Source organism: Molossus molossus, unplaced genomic scaffold (assembly GCF_014108415.1).
Source record: "Molossus molossus isolate mMolMol1 unplaced genomic scaffold, mMolMol1.p scaffold_m16_p_6, whole genome shotgun sequence".
NCBI lineage: Eukaryota > Metazoa > Chordata > Mammalia > Chiroptera > Molossidae > Molossus > Molossus molossus.
This window is the reverse complement of record NW_023425399.1, coordinates 9,637,639-9,665,438: the sequence shown is the minus strand read 5'-3', so window position 1 is coordinate 9,665,438 and position 27,800 is coordinate 9,637,639. Positions and strand designations below refer to the sequence as shown.

The 27,800-nt window shown below is 44.1% G+C and overlaps 1 protein-coding gene across 1 annotated transcript in view; it reads left to right on the top strand.

Moving 5' to 3' along the window:
- Positions 1 to 16,751: 16,751 nt before the first annotated feature.
- ARFGEF2 (ADP ribosylation factor guanine nucleotide exchange factor 2) overlaps positions 16,752 to 27,800 on the top strand; it is a 100,702-nt gene continuing 89,653 nt past the window's right edge. The window contains exon 1 of the mRNA XM_036244308.1: positions 16,752 to 17,051. Coding sequence (XP_036100201.1) covers positions 16,799 to 17,051 — 253 coding nt within the window. The 5' untranslated portion in view covers positions 16,752 to 16,798. The remainder of the gene's footprint in view (positions 17,052 to 27,800) is intronic.

Here is a 27,800-nt window from a genome sequence, read left to right as displayed (position 1 = left end):
ACTTATTTATTGCCATTTTTGTTTAGTGTGGTTCTATTTTTCTTCCTATTTCTACTGCTAATTACAGCAGTCCTTTTAACATTTCTTGCAGTGCTGGTTTGGTGCTAATGTATTCCCTTAGCCTTTTTTTTGTCTGGGAAGCTCTTTATTTGACCTTCTATTTTGAATGATAGCCTTGCTGGGTGGAGTAGTCTTGGATTCAGATTCTTGTTTTTCATGACTTTGATTACTTCATGCCATTCCCTTCTGGCCTGTAGTGTTTCTTGTGAGAAGTCAGCTGAGAGCCTTATGGGGTTTCCTTTGTAGGTAACCTGTTGCTTATCTCTTGCTGCTTTTAGGATTCTCTCTTCGTCTTTAATTTGTGGCATTTTAATTACTATGTGTCTTGGTGTGGGCCTGTTTGGGTTCTTCTTACTTGGGACTCTCTGTGCTTCTTGAACTTGAATGCCTTCTTCCTTCACCAAATTAGGGAAGTTTTCTGTCACTATTTTTTTAAATATATTTTCTATCCCTTGCTCATTTTCTTCTTCTTCGGGGACTCCTATGATGTGAATATTATTACGTTTCCAGTTGTCCCACAGTTCTCTTAAGCTGTCTTCCTGTTTTTTAATAGTTTTTTCCTTTTGTTTTTCTGATTGGTTGATTTTTTCTACCCTGTCTTCTAATTCACTGATCCGGTCCTCAGCTTCCTCTACTCTGCTTTTTAAACCTTCCAATGTGTTTTTCATTTCTGATATGTCATTTTTTATCTCTTCTTGATGGTTTTTAATTTCCAATTGGCTTATTTTCAGTGTCTCTATGTCCTTACTCATGCTGTTCAGCTTCCTCAAGATCATGGCTCTGAATTCTAGCTCTGTTAACATGCCTAATTGCTCCACATTGATCTCATCTTTGGTGGAGGTCTCTTGTTCTTTCATTTGGCTTCTGTTTCTGTGTTTCACCATTTTGGCTCTCACAGTGGCCTTTGGAGCCTGTCAAGTTTTCCCTTGGGTGTTGGTGTTCTGCTGTTTGTGGCTCCCTCTCCTGTGTTTAGATGAGCGAGGGAGGACCCAAGTTAAACACCACTGTCAAGTCTTACTTTCCTGGTTAAAGTTGCTAGCCCAGGAAAGGTACTGTTATCCTCTAGCTTTTTGCCTAGAGACTAGCAGTCGAGGTTACTTGATGAGTTTGGGGTTGTCAGTTGATTGAAAAACTCCCTCAGGTGCTCAGCATAAGGGGATTTTAGGAGGGTGGGGCAGATGCTGGTTGTTAATGAGCCTCAATTAGCACTTCAATGGCCCACAGGGTGGGGTTGGATCTCCGAGGGAGGGGCTGCTGCCTCTCCTCAGAGCCCTGGGAAGGAGCAATATGACCACCGTCCTGCCTGGCTGCACCCAGCAAAAGCTCCGAGCGCCCGCCAGAGCCCAAGGTGAGTGGCTGTGGCTGTTTTAGCCTCTGTCCCGGTTCTGTGCTGTGGGGCCGCCTGGGAGTGTGACCCGAGGGCGCCGCTCCCAGCTAAGGCCGCTGCCGAGCTGCGGACCGTGGGCTCCCAGCCCCTGTCTTGCGCCTTCGCAAGCCTGTCAGGGTCGAGTCAGTGTCCCTCGTTGTATGGTCCTCGCAAGCTTCTTTTCTGTTGCCTTTTCCTGTCAATTTGTCTGTGTTATAGTTGTAAATCCAGTTTGGTCCTGGGAGACGGTCTGTGTAACTTCCGTTCACTCCGCCGCCATTTTTCTCTCTCCTCCTGTTCCATTGTAGCCATTTTTAAATGGACAGTTCAGGGGCATTAAGTACATTCATGTTGAGCAACCATCACCCTCATCCAGCTACAGAACTTTTTCTAAAATTTTTTTATTATTATTGATTTTAGAGAGAGGAAGGGAGAGGGAGAGAGAAAGAACCATCGATAAGAAAGACATGGATTGGCCACTTCCTGCATGCTCCCTACTGGGGATCTGGGCATCTGGGCATGTGCCCTGACCGGGAATCGGGCCAGTGACCTCCTGGTGCATGGGTAGATGCTCAACCACTGAGCCACACCAGCCAGGCCAGAACTTTTTCATTTTCTCAAACTGAAACTCTTTACTTATTAAATAACAACTCCTCATCCCTCCCCACACCCTACCTCTGGTATCCTCAATTTTCTGTCTATAAATTTGCATATTCTAGATATTTCATATACATGAAATCATACAATATTTGTCCTTTTGCACCTGGCTTCTTTCACTTAGTGTAATGTTTTCAAGGTTTATTTACATTGTACCACGTATCAGGACTTCAGTCCTTTTTATGGCCAAATAATATTCCATCGTGTGACTATACCACATGCTTACCCATTCATCAGCTGATGGACATTTGGGTTGTTTCCACTGTCTGGCTATTGTGAATAATGCTGCTGTGAACATTCCTGTACAAAATTTTGTATAACTTGATTTCAGTTCTCTTGGGCAGGGGTGAGGAACCTTTTTTCTGCCAAGAGCTATTTGGATGTTTATAACATCATTTGAGGGCCATACAAAATTATCAACTTAAAAATTAGCCTGCTCTGGTACAATATTCGCAAATCAATAAATGTGATACACCACATAAACAAAATGAAAGATAAAAATCATATGATCATATCAATAGATGCTGAAAAAGCATTCAACAAAATCCAGCACCCATTTCTGATAAAAACGCTCAGCAATCTGGGAATAGAGGGATCATATCTCAACATAATAAAGGCCGTATATGAAAGACCTACAGCCAACATCATACTCAATGGGCAAAAACTAAAAGCATTTCCCTTAAGAACAGGAACAAGACAAGGATTCCCACTTTTGCCACTCTTATTTAACATAATACTGGAAGTCTTAGCCACAGTAATTAGACAGGAAGAAAAAATAAAAGGGATCCAAATCAGAAAGGAGGAAGTGAAACTGTCATTATTCACAGATGACATGACACTATATGTAGAAAACCCCAATCAAAAATTTGCTAGACTTAATAAATAAATTTGGCAAAGTAGCAGGATACAAAATTAATGTCAAGAAATTAATGGCATTCTTATACACCAATGAACTCACAAAAAGAGAAACTAAAAAAACAACCCCATTTACCATTGCAGCAAAAAAAAAATTAAGATACCTAGGAATAATCTTAACCAAAGAAATAAAGAACCTATTCGCAGAAAACTACAGGGCATTGAAAAAAGAAATAGAGGAAGATATAAAAAAGTGGAAGCACACACCTTGTTCATGGATTGGAAGAATTAACATCATTAAAATGTCCATACTACCCAAAGCAATCTATAGATTCAATGCAATCCCCATCAAAATACCACCAACATAACAGAACTAGAACAAATACTTCAAAAGTTCATATGGAACCAAAAAAGACCCTGAATAGCCACAGCAATCTTGAAAAAAAAAGAACAAAGTTGGAGAGATCACATTACCAGATTTCAGGTTATACTACAAAGCCACTGGAATCAAAACAGCCTGGTACTGGCACAAGAACAGGCAGATAGATTAATGGAACCAAATAGAGAAACCAGAAATGGACCCAAGGCAATATGCTTAATTAATATTTGACAAAGGTGGCAAGAGCATACAGTGGAGTAAAGACAGCCTCTCTAATAAATAGTGTTGGGCCCTGGCTGGTTTGGCTCAGCGGTTAGAGCGTTGGCCTGCGGTCCTGAGAGACCTGGGTTCGGTTCCCGCTAAGGGCGCGTACCTCGGTTGCAGTTTGTCCCTGGCCCTGGTCGGTCGTGCGGGTGGCAACCACTCGATGTGTTCCTTTCACATCGATGTTTCTCTCTCTCTCTCTGTTCCTCTCTCTCCCTCCCACTCTACCTGAATAAAGAAAAGGAAAAATGTCCTCGGGTGAGGATAAAAAAAATAAATAAATAAAATAAAAAAATAAATAGTGTTGGGAAAATTGAACAGCTACATGTAAAAAAATGAAATTAGACCATCAACTTATACCATACACAAGAATAAACACAAAATGGATAAAAGACTTAAATGTGACTCATGAATCCATAAAAATCCTAGAAGAAAATGTAGGCAACAAAATTTCGGACATCATTCGCAGCAGAATTTTCACTGATACATCACCTAAGGCAACAGAAACAAAGGAGAAAATGAACACATGGGACTACATCAAACTAAAAAGCTTCTGCACAGCAAAAGAAACAGCCACCAAAATGGAAAGGCAACCCACTGCATGGGAGAGCATAATTGCCAATGATATATCAGATAAGGGGTTAATTTCCAATATATATAGAGTGCTCACACGACTCAACAAAAGGAAGACAAAGAACCCAATTAAAAAATGGGCAGAGAAACTAAATAGACACCTCTCTAAACAGGGCATACAGCCCTGGCCAGTTTGGCTCAGCGGTTAGAGCATCAACCTGCGGTCCGGAGAGACCCGGGTTCGGTTCCCGCTAAGGGCACGTACCTCCGTTGCAGTTTGTCCCCGGCCCTGGTTGGTCGTTCGGGTGGCAGCCACTCGATGTGTCCCTTCACGTTGATGTTTCTCTCTCTCTCTCCCTTCCTCTCTCTCCCTCCCACTCTATCTGTACAAAAAAATGGAAAAATATCCTCGGGTGAGGATAAAAAAATAAAAAAGTACAAATGGCTAAGAAATATATGAAGAAATGCTCAACATCACTAATCATCAGAGAGATGCAAATTAAAACAACAATGAGGTATCACCTCACACCTGTCAGAATGGCCGCCATCAACAAATCATCAAACAACAAGTGTTGGCGAGGGTGTGCAGAAAAGGGGACTCTAATACACTGCTGGTGGGAATGCAGACTGGTGCAGCCACTATGGAAAACAATCTGGTGTTGCCTCAAAAAATTAAAAATTGAACTGCCATTTGACCCAGTGATCCCATTTCTAGGAATATACCCTAAGAAACCTGAAACACCAATCAGAAAGAATATATGTACCCCCATGTTCATAGCAGCACTATTTACAATAGCTAAGATCTGGAAACAGCCCAAGTGTCCCATCAGTAGACGAATGGATAAAAAAGCAGTGGTACATATACAATGGAGTACTATTCAGCTGTAAGAAAGAAAGATCTCTTATCCTTTGAAATGACATGGAGGGACCTGGAAAGTATTGTCCTAAGTAAAACAAACCAAACAGAGAAAGACAAGTATCATATGATCTCACTTATTTGTGGAATATAATGGACATAACAGTCTGAGGAATGGGGTAGTCCCAGAGATGTGGAAGTGGGGTACAGACTGACAATCCCCAGAAGAGGGGATGGGGGGAAGATAAACCACAGAACTTATATGCATGTATGCATGAACAATGGACATGGACAACAAAGCTGGGGACAGGGCGGGGAGGGAGGAGGAGGAGGGAATCAATGGAGGAAAAAGGAGACTCATCTGTAACAAAAATTTATTAATTTTAAAAAATTAGCCTGCTACATTTGGTCATTTTAACTTGGCGAGGCGTGTGATGTTAGCTGGTATGGATTTTGAGGGCCTTATATGGCCTGCAGGCTGGATGTTCCCCACCCCTGCTCTTGGGCATATACCTTGGAATGGAATTGCTGTGTCATATGGCACCTGGATGTTTCTGCTTCGGGAACTGTGCTGGGCATGGTGGGACAATAGTTCCCAGCCTTTTGGATTTCTCAAGGCCAGTAAAATTTCTTCAGATATATATGTTTTTTTATTGATTTTTAGAGAGGAAGGGAGAGAGAAAAATAGGAACATTGATGTGAGAAACATTGATTGGCTGCCTCCTGCATGCCCCACACTGGGGATTGAGCCTGCAACCAGGCATGTGCCCTGACCAGGAAGCAAACTGGGACCTCTCAGTCCATGGTACAACACTCAATCCACTGAGCCACACCAGCCAGGCAAGGCCAGTAAATTTTCTTAAAAACAAAACAAATGATTGGGCAATCTACATAAGATGGTCTGCTTTTTATATTGACAAGTAAAGACTTTAAGTGAAGAGAAAAGGGGCATTTAAACCACCACCACTACCCCCCTCAAAGGGAAAAATATGAAAATATTAGAATAAACAGCAGTTAAAGTTTATGAAAATTTCACTACATTGCTATTTTCTCCAAAGTATATGAACTGCTTTAAAAAAACAAACAAACAAACAAACAAAAAAAAACACCTCACCTCCTCACACTCTAGCTAGGCTGGGTGTGTGTGTGTGTGTGTGTGTGTGTGTGTGATGGGGAATGTTAGGTACCCCAGCTCTAGGGAATTCTAAGATGTGTAAAAAGTGGTTCTTGCCCTAAGGAGCTTCAGGCTCTGAGAAAAATGAAAACCAGGATAATTGCTTTAATCGAGGCATAAGCAACAAGAGAACTTGAAAACAGAAATCAGTTCTGATCGTGGGAAAACCAGTTGAGGAGCAGAGATTCTGAGCAGGCTGAGATGAAGTCTTTGTGCCCACAAGTCAGGGAGATAATTTTTACCAGACCAGAGAGAATCTGCAATTCCTAGAGTCTTGGAACCTTGAGGAACAGAGAGATTCTATTGCCAAATAATCTCTTCCAGTTGGGGCATTAATGAAAACAGTGGGAAGGTTTGTTCCCCTCTCCTCCCCGGCCCCAGGGGCTCTGAAGGCCATCACCTACTGTAGGATCCAGCTTGGAAATTAGCTCTAAAGTGCCTGCCACCTGAGCAGGTTTGGGAGCGAATAGCAATCCCAGAAGGTTGGGAGATTTATGGGGTCCTAGTATCATCATGAAGGAACTAAAGGAAGATGTACCTGGGACAGCAGACACCAGAGGATCTATGAGGCTTTAAGACCCCTCTTCCACTAAGCTCCAAAAATCCCCTTGGAGAATTCGGGGGAGGGGGACAGGGTCAGGGGACAGTTATAACTGAACTCATTACAGGAAGGAATTACTCTCTTTGCTTCTCAGTCCCACAATTCCCTGCTAGAAGCACAAAAAATGAGGAAAGGAGACAATAAAACATGGCCCTGACTAGTTTGGCTTAGCAGTTAGAGCATCAGCCTGTGGACCAAAGGGTCGCAGGTTCAGTTCCCAGTCAAGGGCACATCCCTGGGTTGCAGGTTCCATCCCCCGCCCTGGTTGGGGTCATGTGAGAGGCAGCCAGTCCATGTGTCTCTCTCACTTCGATGTTTCTCTCCCTCCCTCCCTTCCACTCTATCTAAAAATCAATGGAGCCCTGGCCGGTTTAGCTCAGTGGTTGGAGTGTCGGCCTGCGGACCAGAGAGTCCCGGGTTCGGTTTCCGCTAGGGGCACGTACCAAAAATTAAATTAAATTAAATTAAAAAATCAATGGAAAAATATCCTCCCGTGAGAATTAACAACAACAAAAATGTGGCAAATTAGTATATGACTAAGTGACTCCCAAGGGAAGAGGCAAACCCTACCTGCAGGAGTTTAGGAGGAGGGAGTGAGCTGGGTGGGAAGGATAAAATAAGCCAGTACCAAACTCACACATGACATAGCCATCAGATTTTCTTCTAGTGCCAGGGAAGCTCATGAGAATGATTCTAAGGCCAGATGATGAAGCCAAAGCCTTTTCCCTCCTTTTGTTCAGGGAGGAATAAAACCGGACCAGGTGGTGAACCCATCTGAACTGCCTGGACATTGGCGTCCTCTGGTGGCCGATATATAAATTGCGTCAAGGTTGAGAACAGAATTAGGGTGAAATTAGCAGATGCTGGCTTGGGCTCAGGCCTTTAAGTCTGGAGTAAGCAATGCAGAGGGCAGAAGGTTTAGGACTGTTCTGAAAGGCAGGTGGTGGCACAGGACCAGCATCCTGTTTCCAGTGGCAGCCACTGAGACAAAGCCATGAATGAGGACCCAGTATCCAGTTCAAAGAGCAAAAGCATCCTTTCCAGAATCTTATTTTGGTATAATTTCAGATACCCTAACATCCTTCATTTCCCACTTATTTTCTCAGCCTAGTTCTCCAGTATTCTAATTAATTTTGTAAAAAGACTGTCATCATTCTGGTAAAATCCTTTTTCTATTTAAAGTTAGCCAGAGTTAGTGTTTTGATTAGGTTTGGTTGCATACATCAGGAAAAACAAAAATAGTTGTGACTTAAGATAGGCATTTTCTCTTTGTGAAGGAAGTACCATGGGCAACAGTTCAGGTGCCTCCTGGCCTTCAGAGACCCTGAATCCTTGTGTTTTGGTGCTCTAGCTCCATTTAGCACCCTGCCTCACGATCTAAAATAGCTGCTCTAGCTCCAGCCATTGTATCCACATTCTGGCCAGAAGGGAAGAGGAGAGGGTGAAGAAAGACATACCCCCTCCCTTTTAAGGAGGCCTACACATCTCACTTAACACCTCATGGCTAAAACTCCATCACAAGACCACTCTTAGATGTGAGAGAAGCAGGGATGGATAGTCTTTTACTGAGTAGTTAGGTTTCCAGCTAAAAACCAGGGTTACGTTGACCAAGAGGAAGGAAAGAATGACTATTGGGGTAGGCAAGTAGGAATCTCTGCCTTGATCTTTCTCTGCGGCTGCTCAACCAAGAACCTCAAGTGGATGAGCCAGGCCAGGCTACGAGTCTGTGGCCACAAGAGAACAAGGGACTCTGATAATATCTATCACATTGACCTGCAATGGGCTCCCCTCTTAGTTTTCTCTCATTTTCTTTATCAAAATCTTTTTTTGTTCCTTCCTTGGTTGTATTGGATGCCCACTGGCACTCCCCCGACCCTAATTCCTTCATCTTCCTGCTGCATTTTCTTTCCTACAGGTCCAACCCAATCTAGCTTCCACACCTTGATGCATGCTGACCCTTTCACCTGGAAGGGCCCTCCTCCCTCTGGCTTACCTAGAGGTTACCTGTGGGGAGCACATGTCATGCTTTTTGGCCCCCCTCTCTGTGTTTGGGGGATGTCCCACCTTACAAGTAGAAGGCAGAGCCAGACCTGTTCCAGCCTCCTTTGCAGCTAGAGGCAGGCATAAGGCCTTGGCTTTGATCATTAGTCACGGGCCTTAAATTTGGAAGTGAGTAACATGAAGAAGGCCCACTTCAAATGCACCTGGTAAGAGTAGCATAGGGGCCTGCAGCTTTCAGAGACGGCTACTGAAGTGGGGTCCTGGAAATGGCATCCCATACTCAGCACTGGCCATGTGGGTAGCTGGCCTGCACTCCAGGGTGGTGATAGCGGGTCTTTCTGGGCTGTTCAGCAGTGAAATGTAGACATTGCATTTGACTGTGGAGTCTCCAAACCAGATTCCCTGGCTCTCCCAGAATTTCTATGAGCTTCTTGGTGTATTTTAATAAAATCCTTTTCTGCTTAAATGATCTAGAGTGAATGCTGTGGTTTGCAATTCAAACCCTTGTGTGGTACACTCATTGTCTAGGTATTATTTTCCTGTGGCTGCTATAAGAAATTGCCTTAGTGGCTTAAAAGAGCACAGATCTGTTACCTCACAATTCTGGAAGTCAGAAGTCTGAAATGGGTCTCACTGGGTTAAATTTAAGGTGTCGTGAGGGCTGTGTCCTGTCTGAAGGCTTTAGGGGAGAATCTGTTTTCCTATCTATTCCAAATTCTAAAGCCACCCACATCCCTTGGCTCATGGCCCCTTCCTGCACCCTCACAGCTAACAATGGCTTCGCCCCGACCTCTGCGTCTGTCATCACATGTGTCTTCTCTGGCTCTGACTCCTCTGCCTCCCTTTTAAACTTATACAAACCCATCTGATTCTATTCAGCCCACCTAGATAATCCAGAATAATCTTCCCATCCCACGATCCTCAATTTAATCCCATCTGCAAAGTCCCTTTTGCCATGTAAAGTAACATATTCATGGGTTCTGGGGATTAGGATGTGGGTGTCTTTGGGAAACCATCATTCTGTCCACCACGGTTGGGTTCCCCAAAAGTATATCCTGAGACAAGGATTTGGGTGCAAATGGTTTATTTGGGAAACATCAGTGGGAGAACCGGGATGTGATGCAGGAAAGGGAAGGAGGGAAGGAAGCCACTATGGGGTGTGCCATCAGGCCAGTGACCACTGGGGACCTCTGGTAGACCATAGAGCATGCCCCAGAGCTGTATGTTCATCACTGGGTGGCTCTCCCAAGGGTGTCAACCCACCAGCACTCTTGTCTTCTCCAGCTTGGCCAACAACACATCTGTGGCCAAAGAGCTCTGAGGCTGAGAGTCTGGCATGCGTATTTAGAAAGAAAAAAGTTCCAAAACAGCATGTAGCAAACACTTCAGTGCCCCAGACATCTGCCCTGGGCACTCAGCTCTCCTGCCGGGAGGAGGCTGCTTCCCGGGGGCCGTGGGGCTCCGCCAGCCTGTGTGCAGGACCCAGTCTCAGAGTCAAAGCCCCCAGAAACAGCCCTCAGGCAATGATGGGTGGGAACTAGGTGAATAACCCCCTTAGTTCCCTCATCCCTCGGCTGGGATAACTCTGAGGCACGTCCACACTGACTGAGTTGTCCTTAGTGGTCACTGGCTTGATGTCACACCTGTGCTGGCTGCATCCCCACTCCCCTGCTGCCGTGTCCTGGGATCACCTCCCAAACACACTCAAATCCTTGTCTTAGGGTCCTCTTCTCAGGACAAACAACAAAATCCCACACTGTGGTGTATTAACTATTTACGTAGAACAAGTTAACATTTTTAGTGCAGTTGGACATTTGTACACACACAAGCAGAATACAATCCCATGGACATAAGCTCCTTTGGAGGGACTTTCCAAAGTCTACATTTTCCCAAATATGAGGCCCCAACCAAATGGTGTTTCTGCCTCGAGCCCCTTCCCTGGCCCTGCTGACAGGAATGGAGGACACCGCATTTGAGTTCTGCCTTAAAGCGAACACAGAAAATAAATCTGTTTCAAAGGAAACAGTGACGCACAGAGACACTCTGGGAGAGGCAGGTCATCCGGTACGGCCAGGCGTATAAAGAGACTGTTTGCAATAGGAAGAAACTGCACTGGCAGCTGGACAGGCTGAGGCAGGCTCAGCCGCAAAGGCCTCACATGATGGCGCGTGTCACCAAGTTACTCGGAGGAAAGCAGGAGTCTGAGCAGACATTGTTAGTTGCCAACTTTATTACATACAACTAGGTTCAGCTGCAAGAGAGCAAACTGAAAATGAAAGGTGTTTATGTCTACCTCATGTAAAAGTCAATCAGTAAGTACCCCAGAATGGGCATGGCACCCCAGAATGTCAGGGACCCAGGTGCCTTCTCTCTTGATGCTCTGCTGAGTAAATTTCTATTTCAAAGATTGCCTCGTGCGTCCAACATGGCTGCTGGACACAGGGGGACTTGGAGGGAAGAGGTTGCTAAATAAAATGCAACATATTGAGTTAAATTTTGATTATTTCAATTTCAGGTAAGCCGTAAATACTTTTATAATATAACTATATCTCAATTATTGCATGGGACATACTTAGACTAAAGAAAGTATTCATTGTTTACCTGGAATTCAAATTTAACTGCTGTAACTAATTACCATAGATTTAGTGGCTTAAAGCAACACAGTTTTGGAGGTCAGAAGTGTCGAGCCGTGTTCCTGGTGAAGGCACTGAGGGAGAACCCATTTCTCTGCCTTTTCCAGCTTCTAGAGGCTGCCCGTGTTCCTCAGCTTGTGACTCTAACCTCTGCTTCCGTCATCACATCTCCTGACCCTCCTGTGTCCCTCTTAAAAGGACCCTTGTGATAATATTGAGCCTACTGGATAATCTAGAACAATTTCCCCATCTCGAAACCCTTAACTTAATCACATCTGCAAAATCCCTTTTGCCCTCTAAGGTAGCACATTTAACTTCTGAGGGTTAAGATGTGATCTTTGGGGACCATTACTGTGCCATTATGAAGCAGTATGCACACTCTGAGCAGTGGGAGTGATACCACCAAGCTCCTTCCCGTGAACCACATGCAGCAAGCAGCTCAGCATCAAGCCCCCAGAGCTTTGGACTATGTCTGTGAGCATCTGTGTTTTACCTCCCCTTACTTTGTGCATCCGTCACTGAGATCTATCCTAAGGTTATCAGAAGAGCCTAAGAGAGCTCTGAGGGTGTTCTGCTTAGAGTAAAATTGGACATAAACTAAGCATTTCGATTGTGGTCAAATAAAGACACTGCATGTACACTGAACTTGCCTGTGTTCGGCATCCGTGCCATTTACACACACAGAGAGGGGATCTTGAAACTGCCAAAGTTCCTATTGGTCCTGCTGATAGCAAAGTGGTCTCCTTTTGTCAGCGTGCAGTAATGGATAAAATGGCAAGTCTATTGCTTGAGTGGATTGATGGGTGTACAACATGTGCTGTTCTGTTATCTGGGAACACTAAAACATTTTCCATATAAATTCGTCGTAATTGCTTCTTCGCCTTACGCCATTTCAGTTTACAAAAGGTTTCATAGGAATGTTCTACTTCGGAGAGCAGGGGAAACTTTCCTTAGATTCAATTCCAAGGGCACTGTAGGGTTTTCAGCAGGGAAGTGACCTTACTGTGAAGGGTGGCTCAAAACTTCTGTTATTCAGGGATTGCACTGCACTTTTCTGTGAGTTTCACACATTCATTCAATCACTCATTCATTCAACACATAAGGATTGAGGGATGTCTCATGCTGTGTAACAAGCTACCCCAAAATATAGTAGCTTAAAAGAATAATAATTTGTTGTTTTCTGCTATTCTGTGGATTGGCTGGGCAGTTCTTCTTCTGGGTTCACCAATGTTATTGAAGCTGCTGTATTCAGCTGGTGGTTCAGCTGGGATGGCTGGACCTCTCTCTCCATGTGCTCTTTCTTCCAGATTCTTCCTGAGCATCCAAGACCTCTTGATGCTAATGCTCTGGACTACACACGGCCTCACTTCTGCCACATTCTATTAGTGAAGGCAAGTCACAAGACTACCCCCCGGGGGTAAAGAAACAGACTCCACTTTTTAACAGGAGGAGCTCTAAAGTCACATTACAGCAATGGAATTCATGGCCATGAAAAATTGTGCTTGGCCCTGGACCAGGCCCTGGGGATACAGCCTTCCCTTCTGTGGCCTACACCGTAGGCAAGCAACAAACAAGTCAACAAGTGAAAAAGGTCAGAAAGTACAAAGAAATACATCAAGTAGGGAGAGTGAGGAATAGTTTAGACAACGTGGTCAGGGAGGGTCTTTTTGAGATGTTTGAACCGAGACCTGAGCATATGAGCATGCATGCATAGGAAGTTTCTGAGGTTTTCAAGAAAAACATGGTCTTGCGTGAGCCCAAAGCACCAACATGAAAGAAAGGGCTCCAAAAGCCCGGCTGGTGTGGCTCAGCAGTTGAGCGTCAACCCATGTACCAAGAGGTCGCAGGTTCGATTCCCAGCCAGGACACATGCCCAGGGCACATTGGGGATTGTGGGACCAATCCCCAGTGGGGGGCATGCAGGAGGTGGCCAATCAATGTTCTCTCTCACTGATGATTCTATCTCTCTCTTCCCTTCCTCTCTCTCTAAAATCAATAAAGGGAAAACAATTTTTTAAAAGAAAAAGAGGACTTCCAGTCAAGATGGTGGCGTAGGTAAACACGGTATCGTGTCCTCCCACAACCACCTCAAAGTTACAACTAAACTACAGAACAACCATCATTCAAGACTGCCTGAAATCAGCTGAATGGAAGTCCTACAACTACGGAATTAAAGCAGCAGCCACATCGAGACTGGTAGGAGGGGCAGAGGCGGACGGGCTGGTCCCACACCCACGTGTGGCGGATAAAAATCAGGAGGACACCTCGGCTGGGAAGGTCCCCCTTGAGGACTGAGGGGTCCCCGTCCTATACCAGGCGCCCCGCTCAGGGTTCCAGTGCCAGGAAGAGAATCCCCATAACTTCTGGCTGGAAAAACCAGCAGGAACTAAGGCTCAGGGAGGCTGAGGCAGCTGGAGCCCCCAGAAGCTCCTCTTACAAGGCCCGCGAACGGACTTATTGGACTCACTCTTTCTGAGCTTGGAGGGGAGGCAGCTCGAGGGGCGCCAGAGACACACAGGGAAGAACTGAGCTGTTTGGCACTGGAGCGAGGGCTGGAGAGGGGGCTTTCTCCAGGACAAACCTGCTGTCAGAGGCCTTTGTTCCTTTGGTGAGCCCTTCCCTGGGACGCAGACAGTTGCCCTATCTGGGACTCCAGCAACCTGGCTCACACTGGTAGCCCTGCCCTGGTGATACCCTGAGGCCCCACCCCACCCAACTTTCAGGCCCACCCAAGCTGTTGCCAGTTGCTTTACCATAGGATTGGTCTGTCTTGGATCCTGTTTCAGGTTTTCCTAAATTCTTCAAACAGGCAGCATCTGGTCTCAGCTAGCCCCATACCTCTTGTTAAGTAATATATAGAAACAAACACAGGGAGGCAGCCAAAATGAGGAGACAAAGAAACAGGTCCCAAATGAAAGAACAAAACAAAACCCCAGGAAAAGAACTAAGCGAAATGGAGATAAGCAACCTAACAGATGCTGAGTTCAAAACACTGCTTATAAGGATGCTCAATGAGCTTAATGAGAACCTCAACGAACTTAGTGAGGGCCTCAAAAAAGGACCAGTCAGAAATGAAGGATGACCAGTCAGAAATGGAGGCACTAACTAAAATAAAGAATAATTTACACAGATTCAATAGTAGAGTAGGTAAAGCCAAGAAGCAAACCATTAATTTGGAATATAAGGAAGCAAAAAACACCCAATAAGAACAGCAAAAAGAAAAAAGAATCCAAAAAAATGAGGATAGTGTAAGGAGCCTCTGGGACAACTTCAAGTGTGCCAACATTCACATCTTGGGGGTGCCAGAAGGAGAAGAGCGAGAATAAGAAATCCAAAACCTGTTTGAAACAATAATGGCAGAAAACTTCCCTAACCTGATGAAGGAAACAGACATACAAGTCCAGGAAACACAGAGAGTCCCAAACAAGATGAATCCCAAGAGGCCCACACCAAGACACATCATCATCAAAATGCAAAAGGTTCAAGACAAAGAGAGAATCTTAAAAGCAGCAAGAGAAAGGCAGCTAGTTACCTACAAGGGAGTTCCCATAAGACTGTCAGCTAATTTCTCAAAAGAAACTTTGCAGGCCAGAAGGGAGTGGCAAGAAATATTCAGAGTGATGAAAACCAAGAACCTACAACCAAAATTACTCTATCCTGCAAAGCTGTCATTTAGAATCGATGGCCATATAAAGGGTTTCCCAGACAATGAAAAGCTAAAGGAGTTCATCACCACCAAACCATTGTCATATGAAATGATGAAGGGTCTTCTTGAAGAAAAAGATAAGAAATATGAACAAACAAAATGGCAATGAATACATATCTATCGACAATTGAATCTGCAAACAAAATGAACAGGCAGAGCAGAAACATTCTCATAGATACAGAGAACATTTTGTTGGTTGCCAGATGGGAGGGGTGTTGGGGGAATGGGTGAAAAAGGTGAAGGGATTAAGAAGAACAAATTGGTTGCTAGACTGACAAACAAAGAGAAGGGGATTGGGGGGGGGTGGGAAGAAATAAACCAAAGAACTTATATGCATAACCAATGGACACAGACAACAGTGTGGGGAAAGGCAGCAGGGGGGCGGGAGTGGAGGGAGGGGGTTAATGGGGGAAAAATGAGGAACATCTGTAATACATTCAACAATAAAGATAAATTAATTAATTAATTAATTAATTAAAAAGAAAAAGAAAGGGCTCCAGGGGCCATCACCAGTGGTGGTGTGATATCACTGGTTGTCGGATGGAGTAAAAGGTGCCCTAGGGCCAGAATGTCTTCTTATGCTCATTTGGGGCTGTGTGACACTGGTGATCTCCCTTTCTTCTCCTCTCAGACACCCCCAAATGCCCTCTGCCCTGGTGTACCACACTGTGAGGAACCACAGGCTTATGAAAATAAACAGGTAAGTCCAGAGGGACATGCACGTAGGGTGGCTCTTACTGGCAGCAGTGTACACAGGTGTGGCACTAGACACACAGACGTTCCCTGAACTAGATGGCCAGGTGTCAGCTCTGCTGCGGTGACAGGAGGGTTGTGAGCGAGGTGAGTGTGTCTTGCCAACAGGCATGGAGAAATCCTGTTTGGGAGAGCGTACATGAATACTTCTCTCTCGCTACCTTCCCTTCACCTCTCCTGTCCATCCACTCACCAACCCCTTCCTCTGCTTCTCTCTCCATCACCCACCATGTTTTCTTGCCACCTTTTCTCACCTCCTCCTCCTCCGCCTTCTCCCACACCAATTCCTTTTCCATTCATTCCTCTTCCCTTGTCCTCACTGTCCCCTCTCCCCTTTAGCCCTCTCAGCTCTTCTTTCCTTCTTCTCTGCTCTTCTCCTAAACGCTCCCCTTCCACCTCCCCTCTGCCCTCACCAGTTCCCTTGCTCTCCCCCCACCTCCCCTACCTTCATGCCTCCCCTCATCTCTAACCACCTCCCTCCTCTTCTGACACCCTGGCTTCCTTTCTTCCTCCTCTTGCCCCTTTATCACCTGCCACTCTCTTACCAATGCTCTTTTCTTCCAAACTTCTCTCCCCTTCTCCTCCTCTCCTTCCTCACCTCCTACCTTGCTCCACCCTCACTGCCTCTCTTTCTCCTCACCTTCTTTTCTATCACCCACACCACCGCCCCTCCTCCCTTTCACCTCCTTTCTCCTGCCCTTCAGGTCCCCGCCTGCCTTCGCCCACCTGCACTCGCCTCCTCGGCTTGTGCCCTTCCTTCCTCCAGCTTCGCCCCGCCCCTCCTCGTCCACCTGGCCCCGCCCCGCCCCGCCCCCGCCGTACGCCCCGCCTTTCCGGGGTCACGGGGTCGAAGGACGCGCGGCCCCGCCAGTCACGTGGTCACGTGACGCGCTCCAACATGGCGGCGCCGTGGGGCCGCGATGTCGCTTCCTGACGGGGCGGCACGGACGGACGCGGCGGGTGCCGGCCGGGACGCCGGGCCCGCAGCCTCGTTCGCCCGCTCGCTCGTGCCGCCAGCCCGCGGGGCCATCAGCCCCCGCCGGGCTGGGGCCATGCAGGAGAGCCAGACCAAGAGCATGTTCGTGTCCCGGGCCCTGGAGAAGATCCTAGCCGACAAGGAGGTGAAGCGGCCCCAGCACTCCCAGCTGCGCAGGGCCTGCCAGGTGGCGCTCGGTGGGTGAGCTGCCCCGACCCGGCCCCGCGCCGGCCTGCCCACGTCGGCCGTTACCCCACTCGTCCTCAGCCGGGCCTCCTGGGCTCCACCTCCCCCCGACCCCGAACCCCACCCTGCCGTGCTCCTCATTATACCTCGGGGGGAGCTGATGCCCTGGCACGTCGGGACTGGCCCAAGGTCACCTGGCAGGTTGGTGACAGCCAGGGCAGGCTCTCCAGCCTCCAGCCTGAGGGCTCTTGCCACGACTCCTTGCCGTCCTGTTTCCTGGTTCCTCCCCTCACCACCCTCAGGAGTAGTCCTTGCCTTAAGTTTGTTCCTCACCCGGCTTGCGCTGGTCGGGGTTCTTCGTGTGAGTGGAGCAGGTGGGAAGAGCTGGTTTAAGAAAAACCCTGAGGCTCGCCTTGGGAGTGCTGGATGAGAGAACGTTTCCCTTTCGTTTGGGGATCGCCTATAACTCCTTTCAAGTACGGAATATAGAGGGTTATCCTGCATATCTCCCAGATGTTGTGTGTGCGAGAGATCTCACCCTGGGAGGCCCCCTAAAATAGAGGGCCTGTGAAGACAAAGGTACTTGTCTGTTTTATTAATATCTGGATCCCCTGAAACAGTGCCTGGCACATAGTAGTACTGATTGAATAGACCCACAGAGTATGGAAAGGGAGAGAACTCTAAATAACTCGTAGCTAGTTAAAACCTTAATAGTGGATTCCAGCATCAATCACTATCCGTTTAATTCACATCGACAAATATTTATCAGATGCCCACTATACTATGTGCCAAGCACTGTGATGGGCACTGAGGATACAGTGGGGAATAAGTCAGCCAAGGTATTTGCCTGTTAGGAGCTTATACTCTAATGGGGGAGACAAAATAAGTAAATAAGAAAATTAAACATCTTAGAATACTAATAAATTATTTTGTAAAACTAAAAGAGAGAGAGATGTGATAATAAGGGACTGCTTTTGATAGGGTGTCAAGAAAGTAATCCTTTCTGAGGAGGTGACATTTGAACTGAATACTGAAAGGCAACAAGTTTGTGGAGTTTTGGGAGAAGAGAGTTCTGGGCAATGAGGATCAATACCTTTGACTAGATTTGGCTTCAGGTTAATTCACTGCCCCAATGCCTTTGGTAAAAAGACCTGCCTTTCCTAACAAAGTTAGTAAACAGAAAGTTCGATTTTCTATTGCCGAGTTTGAGATTGCCATTGCCTTTCTCACTTTATTTGGTTCAAGGTACAGTGCTGAAATTCTTCTCTTGGGGCCTGGGAATGGGCTTGTGAACTTTGCACTTCCCTGGGAAGAAGATCCATGGCTTTTGTCAAATTCTCATAAGGGTCTGAGACTCCCTCAAGGGTCAGGACTGTTGATATACAGGTTGTTGTTGCTTAGATAATCTTGCAGGAATTTACTGAGATTTAGACTTGTAAAGCTTTTCCACTCAGAAAGCCAAGGCTAACGGTTGGATATTGTTTTATCATGAATGCTCGATAAGCACTACAAAGCAATTTGTTAGTTTGGCAAAAAAGCTTCATACTTATAATTCCACTTGGAAATCTGCCAGGGTTATATCCTCTTACTGTTACTTAAAGGGTATTGTCGCAGACGATTCAAAATAGTTATTGGGCAGAAAAGTTTTCATTCCTTTGTCAGCAAATTAACATATAATTTTTACCAAATTGTATATCACATTGTTGGAGACTACTTATAAAATTTTTACATGGATCATGAAGGACTATAACATTGAGAGTTTATTTAGATATTTTTGTGTCATATCTTTGTTTAGAAGTTCAGATTTTTCCTGAATTGTGGAATGCACATTCAGTGCGTTAGTAAATTGTAAGAAATAGACTATAAAGGAAGTCATTTGACCATAGGTTAAATGAATGGCAAATTGACATGGTGGCTCATTGTCATAAAATTGAGTAATAGGAACTGTTATAAGGAGATGTGTGCATAGTGTTGAGTTAAACTGGCCAACTTGTTTAAGAGAGTAATTGTGTGTCATTGCTGTTAAATAAAAATGAGTGCTTTTACTTATGAACAGTAGAAAACAAATAGCAGAGTGCCTAGTGAGATTTCGCTCTGCATCTCAAGGCACAGTCCTCTTTCCAGTAGAAATAGCCAAAATAAGCCTGTGCCTTGTAGCTAGTATTTTAGAGGTTACCATGTGTGGGTTATCTTAGTTTTGATAAGAGGAATGTTAAATAACTGCTCAAAGTTGAAATGCTTGAATGAGGAGAGCACTTACAGGAAACAGGTTCTGGGATATGAGTCCACCAACTGTAGCTTGTCGGGGAACAGAGAGGGGCTGCTGGGGATGTACAGGCTAGGGATTAGAAGTGTGTTTTCTAGACTCAAGACTGCCTGGGTTCAAATCCCTTGCTTTCCATTTGCTATCTTTGTGATCTTGGAGAGATCTTCTACCTTCCTCACAGAGTTTTATAAAGTTAGTTGACATGTACAAAGAACTTGGCATGTAGTAGATGCTCTATAAAGGCTTGCTGTTCTTTATTTTTATTATTTTGAATGACAAACCACAGAAACTATAAGTGCTCTGCCTTAATGTGTTATCTTAACCTACATTGGTTCCTTATTCAGCAGCGACTTATTGCTTTATTTGGTTTGTAGAAACAATAAATAAGAATTTAATTACACAACTAAAAGACTGTATTGCAAAACTTTTCTTTTGCTTTTTATCCTCACCTGAGGACATTTTTGCATTTATCTTTAGATAGAGCAGGAGGGAGAAAGGGAGGAAGAGAGAGAGAGAAACATCGACGTGAGAGAGACACATCGACTGATTGCCACCCACATGACCCCAACTGGGTCCAGGGACAAACTGCAACCAAGGTACGTGCCCTTAGCAGGAACTGAACCTGGGACTCTCCGGTCTGCGGGCCGAAGCTCTAATTGCTGAGTCATACCGGCCAGGGCTTTATTGCTAAACTTAATGGTAGTTGTCCCTTGTAAAAACAGCGATGATCAAGATGGAAATGGTTTGGAGTACTCTCAGCCATTCATCTCCACTAAAAGCCAAAGGCATAGATAGAGACTGCCCAGTTAGGGAATTGCATCCTTCAGCCTTTATCTAGAGAAATCGAAAGAACCTGTGAGAGTATTCATCTTGGCAAGGACATTGTGGCTCTTTGTTAACGAATCTTTGATATAAAATTAATCTTGAAACGTTCAGCCCTCTATTGGATAACATAATTAAACCTCCCTTTCATAACTGCCTTAAGAGCCATTTTTTCCCATTCTCTCTCCTTAACTTATATTTCTGCTCTTTTTTTTAATCATATGCTTATTAGAGAGAGAAACATCGATTGATTGCCTTCCGTACATGGCCCTGATCGAGGATCAAACCTGAAACCTAGGTATGTGCCCTGACCAGGAATCAAACCCATAACTTGTTGGTATGTGGGACAACACTCCAACCAACTGAGCCACCCAGTCAGGACATCTGCTGTTAAAGTATATGGAGTTTGCAGATTTGACCAGATAATTAAGTCCTTTTAAATTGGACATAGAATAATTTGGAAATTTGGAAAACTTTAACTGAATTGTTTTAACGATTCTCTAAGTATATATGAGATAAGAAATACAGTATCTTGCCCTGGCCAGTTTGGCTCAGCGGTTAGAGGGTCTGCCTGTGGTCCGGAGGGACCCGGGTTCGGTTGCCGCTAAGGGCATGTACCTCGGTTGCAGTTTGTCCCCGGCCCTGGTTGGTCGTGCGGGTGGCAGCCACTCGATGTGTCCCTTTCACATCGATGTTTCCCTCTCTCTCTCTTCCTCTCTCTCCCTCCCACTCTGTCTGTACAAAAAAAAAAAAAAAAAGAAATACAGTATCTTATTTAATATTTTAATATACAGATAGGGCTAAATAAGGGTTAAGTGTTCTATAATTGCTAACTGTCATTCTTAGTCATTATCAAGAGCATATTAAAAGAACAGTAAACATACCTATATGTTTTTCAGAAGAAATTGAGTGACTTTAAAAAAAATTGAGTTTAGCCTGGCCAGTGTGGCTAAGTGGATTGAGCATCATCCCGTGGACTGAGAGGTCCCAGTTCAATTCCCAGTCAGGGCACATGCCTGGGTTGCGGGCTTGATCCCCATTAGGGGGCCTGCAGGAGGCAACCGATCAATGTTTCTCTCTCACATCGATATTTCTATCTCTGCCTTCCCCTCTCTCTAAAAAGTCAAAAAAATATATATATAAGAAAATAAAAATTCATGTTTAAAAAAATTGACCTTATTTTTTAGAGCAGTTTTTAGATTCACAGCAAAATTGCATGAAAAGTAGAGAGAAAAATTCCCACATAACCCCTATCCCCACACATGCATAGCTTCTTCCATTATCCCTATCCCTCACCAGCATAGCACATGTGTTACAGTTAATGAATCTACATTATCATTAACGTAGTCACCCAGTTGAGTGCCTTTTTTAAGTCACATGTTATGTAAAAACTGCGTGATATCTGCTGTGTACTGAGCATTTCTTATGTTTCAGGCACAGTGCCATGAGCTTTACATGCAGTTTACAGTTCTTACTATTATTATCCTCACAGAGGCCCAGAGAAGTTGGCCAGTGTAACTCAGCCAGTAAGCAGTGGAGCCAGGTTGTGAATATGGGCAGTCTGGCTCCAGAGCCCAAGGTCTTAACCATTAATACCATGCTGTATTATTAATCCATACAAAAGCTCTTATATTGTATGTAAAATAGTGGAGGCTTTAAACAGTTATTATACTGCAATGAAGTTTCTGTAAGTAAACCATTAAGTAAGTAAAGAGACCATATTTTCTGTAGTTGAATTTGAAAGCCTCTAGTGAAAAAGATCACAGTGCTCTGGCTGATTTGGCTCAGAGGTTAGAGCGTCAGCCTGCAGACCCAGGGGTCCTGAGTTTGATCCCCTGTCAAGGGCACGTATCTGGGTTGCAGGTTCAATCCCCGGCCCTGGTAGGGGTAGTGCAGGAGGCAACCAATGGATGTCACATCGATGTTTCTCTCACTCCCTCACTCCCTCCCTGCCACTCTATCTAAAAACCAATGGGAAAATACCCTCAAATGAGGATTAACAAAAAAAAAAGAAAGAAAAAGATCATAGCTTTTTTTTTTCTGCAGGTTTTTACTGCACATGTCTTTGGTTTACTTTAATTTAGGGACTAACAGGAAGAAAGAAATTAGGGTAAAGAGCTGGTTTCCCATAAGCTTCATTTGAGTTATGAAGTTTTTCTGATTTATGACATCTCTCTTCACCAGCAGTAAACTCTCTTATTAATTCTGGGGTTGTGACGTGTAATTGATGTCGGTCTTTGAGTCCAGTAGGTAAAGGGAAACCAAGGCTCAGAGAGCAACTTGCCCACATCTGCACAGCCCCACAGGAAAACCGCTACAACACAGGCGATAGCCTGACATAAATGATAAAATTCATTTTTAGATTTACTACTCTGTTAAATATATAGGATTTAGAGATATGTGAATCTTTGGAGATCTTAACTTAAGCTGTCTTGGTGGCACGATGAAGGTGGAAGCCAGACTGGAGTGGGTTGAGGCATGAGTGGGAGGTGAGGAAATAGTCAGCTCAGACGAGTCTTTGCCAGAGTTTGGCTGTGGTGTGAAGGGGAGGAGGAATGTGGATCATGGGAAGTTTTCTTTCCTTTTTTTTTAAGGTATAAAAGATATGTTTAAATGTCATTGGGAAGAAGCCAATTAAAGAAGTATATTCACAAATATTAGTTGTATATTAATGTGCAAAAACATTTATATATCCATATGATATGTGGTAAATTGCCTTTTTCTTCATATGATGTTGTTCTAATTTAGTTGAATTCAAAATAATTATTTCCATTATTAGGAAGAACGTCTGCAAAATTTGAAAAAACATTTTTTTAATCCCTAAGTTGTCATGGATACAGTAAGGCTTTAACTTGTTAACTGAGTGGGACGTATAAATACGTCAAACGTTGCATACAGTGAAAAGGGAATTCCCCGGGAATTCCCCGGTTAACAGGTTAAATGGAAATATAGAATAAAATCTTTAATTTTAGCAAATTCTGGTGTTTTGATTTGACATTTTTTAAAAATTATTTTTATTAATTTATTTTGTTACGAATGTTTCTCCTTTTTCCCCCATTGACACCCTCCTCCCAATCCCCCCCACCCCCAATTTGACATTTTGTTTATGAGTGCTGTAGATTATAAAAGTTCTGAGGAATAACAGGACTCAGGAGCCTGACAGATTACTTTTTGTTGAAAAGCTTTATGATTATTTTTTGGGAGGAGGTCACCTCTCTAGAAGCAGTATCTAAAAATTGGATTTTGATTATTGAAAGGCATATGTTTATTGGATTGGCAGAATATTCATTGAGAACTGAGTTTGAAACTTTGCTTATTCATTGGTTCTGTGAACCTGGGCTGCTAATTTAGCTTTTTTGAGCCCCAGTTTCCTGAGATGATAAAGGTGATAATACCTGGGTCACAGGATTATTGTAATGGTTCAGTGAATTAATACATTAAAGTTACTGACACAGTACCCGGTACCTAAAAGATGACCTGCTAAAATTCAGAGGCATTGGTGTTACCATATTTAAAGGAGAAGGAGCTGAATGCTTGCTCTTCTCTGTCCCCCCCTGGTTTATGGACCTTTTTGCTAGTCTCTGACATTTGGACACCAGAGAAGCAAGTGTTTGGATGAATTTAGAGCTATGTCCTGTACTTGTAAATCTCAGGGGAGACTCTGTAAGCAGTGCTGGGGAAAACAGTAAGACCATTCTTCATGGAAAAGAGTGAACTTGTGAAAAACGTGTACTTAATCAGCAAGTACATGGAGTCTCCTGTATAAATAGCTCAGCACTGTGTTTAGTTTTCACCAACTTTACTAGGCAGAGGGGCCTGCCAGGAAAATACTTGACTTTCTCTTCAGCAAGGTGATCTTAGAAAAGAGTTTTTATGTTTGTTAATTCATTCCTCGAGTCTTCCTGTAAGAAGCTTCTTTTGGTTTACTGTCTTGGTTGTAAATAAGTCTTTTAGCTTTTTGTTAGGCATTTTATTAGGTTTTATAGATTTGTGGGGAGAGTAGCCTTCTTGTGCTAGGTCATAAAATTCTTAAATTTTCCCTCAGCCCTGGGCAGTGGTCAGTGTATATTCTTTATATAGTCCTTTTGCTTGTTGACTAACCAGGCTGACATTCATTCAGAAGATATTCATTTGGGTGTCACACCTGGTGTCATAATGCAAGGGAAAGAAAAAAACAAGGGCCCTGTTCTTAAGGAGTTTGCAGTTAATGGGGAAGAAGGGCATTGTTCAAATGATCTTGTCCTCTGGATCATACTAACAACTTGAGAAATCCCAGGAAAGAGAGAAGCCTGGTCCTGCAAGGGGAGTGGACAGGGGTGAGGGAAAACTTTCTTGAGGATATCTGGAGATATGAATGATAAATAAAAATTAAATAGTTCTGGCCGGTTTGGCTCAGCAGTTGGGGCATTGGCCTGAGGACCAGTGGGTCGCGGGTTCGGTTCTGGTCAAGGGCACGTACCTTAGTTGTGGTTTGTCCCCAACCCTGGTTGGGGTCATGCAGGAGACAGCTAGTTGATGTGTCTCACTTCGATGTTTCTCTCTCTCTCTGTCCCTCCCTCCCTCCCACTGTATCTGAAGATAAATAAAACTATCTTTGGGTGAGGATTAAAAAATAACAATAATAAATAAGAATTAAATAGGCCAGGCCTTGACCAGTGTGACTCAATGGTTAAAGTGTTTGCCCAAGTACTAAAGGACCAGAAGTTGGATTCCCAGTCAAGTGCATGTACCTGGGTTGCAGGATCGGACCCTGGCCCTGGTCAAGGTAACGCAGGAGGCATTTTGGCAGCATGGAGAAGTAGCATGTGCGAAGGCCCCGTGCCAGTAAGGGGATACACCTGTTAAGGAAACTAAAAGATACAACTGCACCTGAATTTACAATTATCTTTAAAAAAACTTTCTTAGTTGGAAAAAAAAGACAGGAAGAGTGTTTGAGGATAAGGTGGGAGAAGTACACCAGGACCACCCATCACAGGACCTTGGAGGTCATTGCAAGGAATTGACTGTTAGACCAAAAGCAGTAAGACCACACTAAAGAGTTCTAAACAGGGAAGAAGGTGATAGGATGACCAGGTTTGTATTATGGAAAGATCACTTGGGCCATTGTGTTCAGAACATCTTAGACCGCAGAGGTGGGGAACTTTTTTTCTGCCAAGGGCCATTTGGATATTTATAACATCATTTGCGGGCCATAAAAATTATCAACTTAAAAATTAGGCTGCTATATTTGGCCAGGCTAATTTGATGAGGTGTGTGATGTTAGCTGGTATTGATTTTGCGGACCTTAATGCTGCCCATGGGCCAGACATTCCCCACCCCTGTTGGAGGAAGACCAGAGGGGTTGCCATCATCCAGTTGAGAGATGTTAGTGACCTAGATTTAGAGTGGTGATAATAGAAATAGAGCAAAAAGAATGGATTTTCCACTTGTTTAGAAAGTAAAACTAACAACACCTGGTGATGGATTAGGTAAGAACATGAGAAAGAGGATTGCTTAGGCTGACTGTTAAGTTTCTGACTCACCCAACTGGATGGATGTTGTTGCCACTCTTTAAGATGGGAGTACTTTCTCTTGAATTCTTCCCTATCCCTTAAAGCAAAGGTTGCAAACTGGTAACTCCAGGGTCAGGGTAACTTGCAAACCAGTTTTATTATATATATAATTTAAAAAAAAATAGTTGAGGCCCTGGCCGGTTTGGCTCAGCGGTTGGAGCGTCGGCCTGTGGTCCAGAGAGTCCCTGGTTCGGTTCCTGCTAAGGGCACGTACCTCAGTTGCAGTTTGTCCCTGCCTGGTTGGGGTCGTGTGGGTAACAACCAGTTGATGTGTCTCTCTCTCTCTCACATCATTGTTTCTCTCTCTCTCTCTTCCTCCCTTTCTCCCTCCCTCTCTGTCTGAAGATACATGCAAAAATGTCCTCGGGTGAGGATAAAAAAATAATAGTTGAAGTTGCTTTGAATTGCAGTCAAACTTTTCACTTTAAAATCCTGATCAGAACAACTGGCACTTCTAGGCTCAGGGTCTCTAGAGGTATTATTCTGTTACCCTGGGTATCTAAGTAAGAAGCAGTCCTGGTGATTGATTCACAGATTGGTGGGTTGGCACCAGTGGCATTCCAGAACAGATTATTTTAAAGTTTAGAGGCTAGCAGAGGCTAGTTGTTTCAGATACATTTACTATCTAAACTTTACAAGTTAACCATGATTGGAAGGAAACCTTACATTTGAGTTAGGGTGGCAGTGCCCCTCTGGCATGTTACACAGTGACAATTTTAACACATAATGGATATAGATTTGACATAATGGATATAGATTTCTGAAAGCTGAAAGCTTAGCTACCAGCCTCATAGGCTGAATTTCCTGGGCTGCTCCCATAGCCTGGGGGCCTCAGCTTAGAGGAAGCCAGAACTACTTCCTTAATGGATTCTTGTCCATGAAAGGCAGGAACCATGCCACAGAGCTCTCTAACAAACTTTGTCACTGGCCTTATGGTCCATGAGCAAAATGCTCAATGTTAGTCATCTGGGTGTTTGGCTCCTGTTTTCTGAATATAGTAAGAAGACGTTGAAAGACTGGCTTGAAGGTTAGAATTTGCCACCTCTAGTGAGTCCAGGTATTCATTTTTACATCCTAAAATTCAGTCCAGAGTGGAGTTATCGAAGGAATGGAAATTTGTAACTTCCTGATCTGTATTCTGGGTTTGCTAGGATAACTAATGCTAAATCCAAACCACTGGCTCTCATGGGATTGTGTAAAGAAGGCTGGTATTTTGGAGATTACCTGGATGCCTGGCATTCAGAGCAGAACTGCTTCGCTGGCCCATGTTGGTGCCTAACATGAAGGAATACATATGATTGAGTGGGCGTGGGGAATTCTGGGTATTTAAATAGGGTGTTCTGATGTTTCAGTGGCATAAAACCTTGTTCTTCTGAAAATAAGACTATCTCTTTGACATTGTGATTTCTGAGTAATGACAACACACACGCTCCTAGCCCAGAGCTGGACACATTGCAGAACTCTGTGTATGTTTGACCAACACTAGGTTAACAGTTAACAGGTTAACTATTTCTGTAAGTGTAACCTCCGTGGTAAAGATTTTTAAGTTAATTTTAATTCATAAAAAATTATATATGCCTTTGCGCAACAGTAAGAATGTACTTAATGCCCTGAACTGTGCACTTGAAAATGGTTAAGATAGTAAATTTTATCTTACAAATATTTACCACAATTTTTAAAAATGCATCTGTTATTTTCAGAAAGAAAGTATATATGCTTATAGAAAATGTGAAAAAAGAAAAAGAAAATATCATCTCACTGCTTAGACAACTTGAAATATTTTGTTTCCAATTCTCTCTGCGTGTTTTTACACAAATGAGGTGTTATTGTATTACCATACTATATTGATAACCATCATTAACATATACTTTGGAGAATAGGGGAGTAACTAGAACGAGGACTGTGGAGCCAAAATGCCTTGGTTCCAATTCAGGTTCCCCAGTTCCTGATAGGTAGCAGGAGGCAAGTTACCTAACCTTTCTGTGCCTTGGTTTCCTCATCTAAACCAGTGATTCTCAACAGGGGCAGTTTTGCTCCAAGGGACACTTGGCAGTGTCCAGAGACACGTAGTTATTCAGACTATAGGCGGATGCTACTGACATGGAATGGGTACAGGCCAG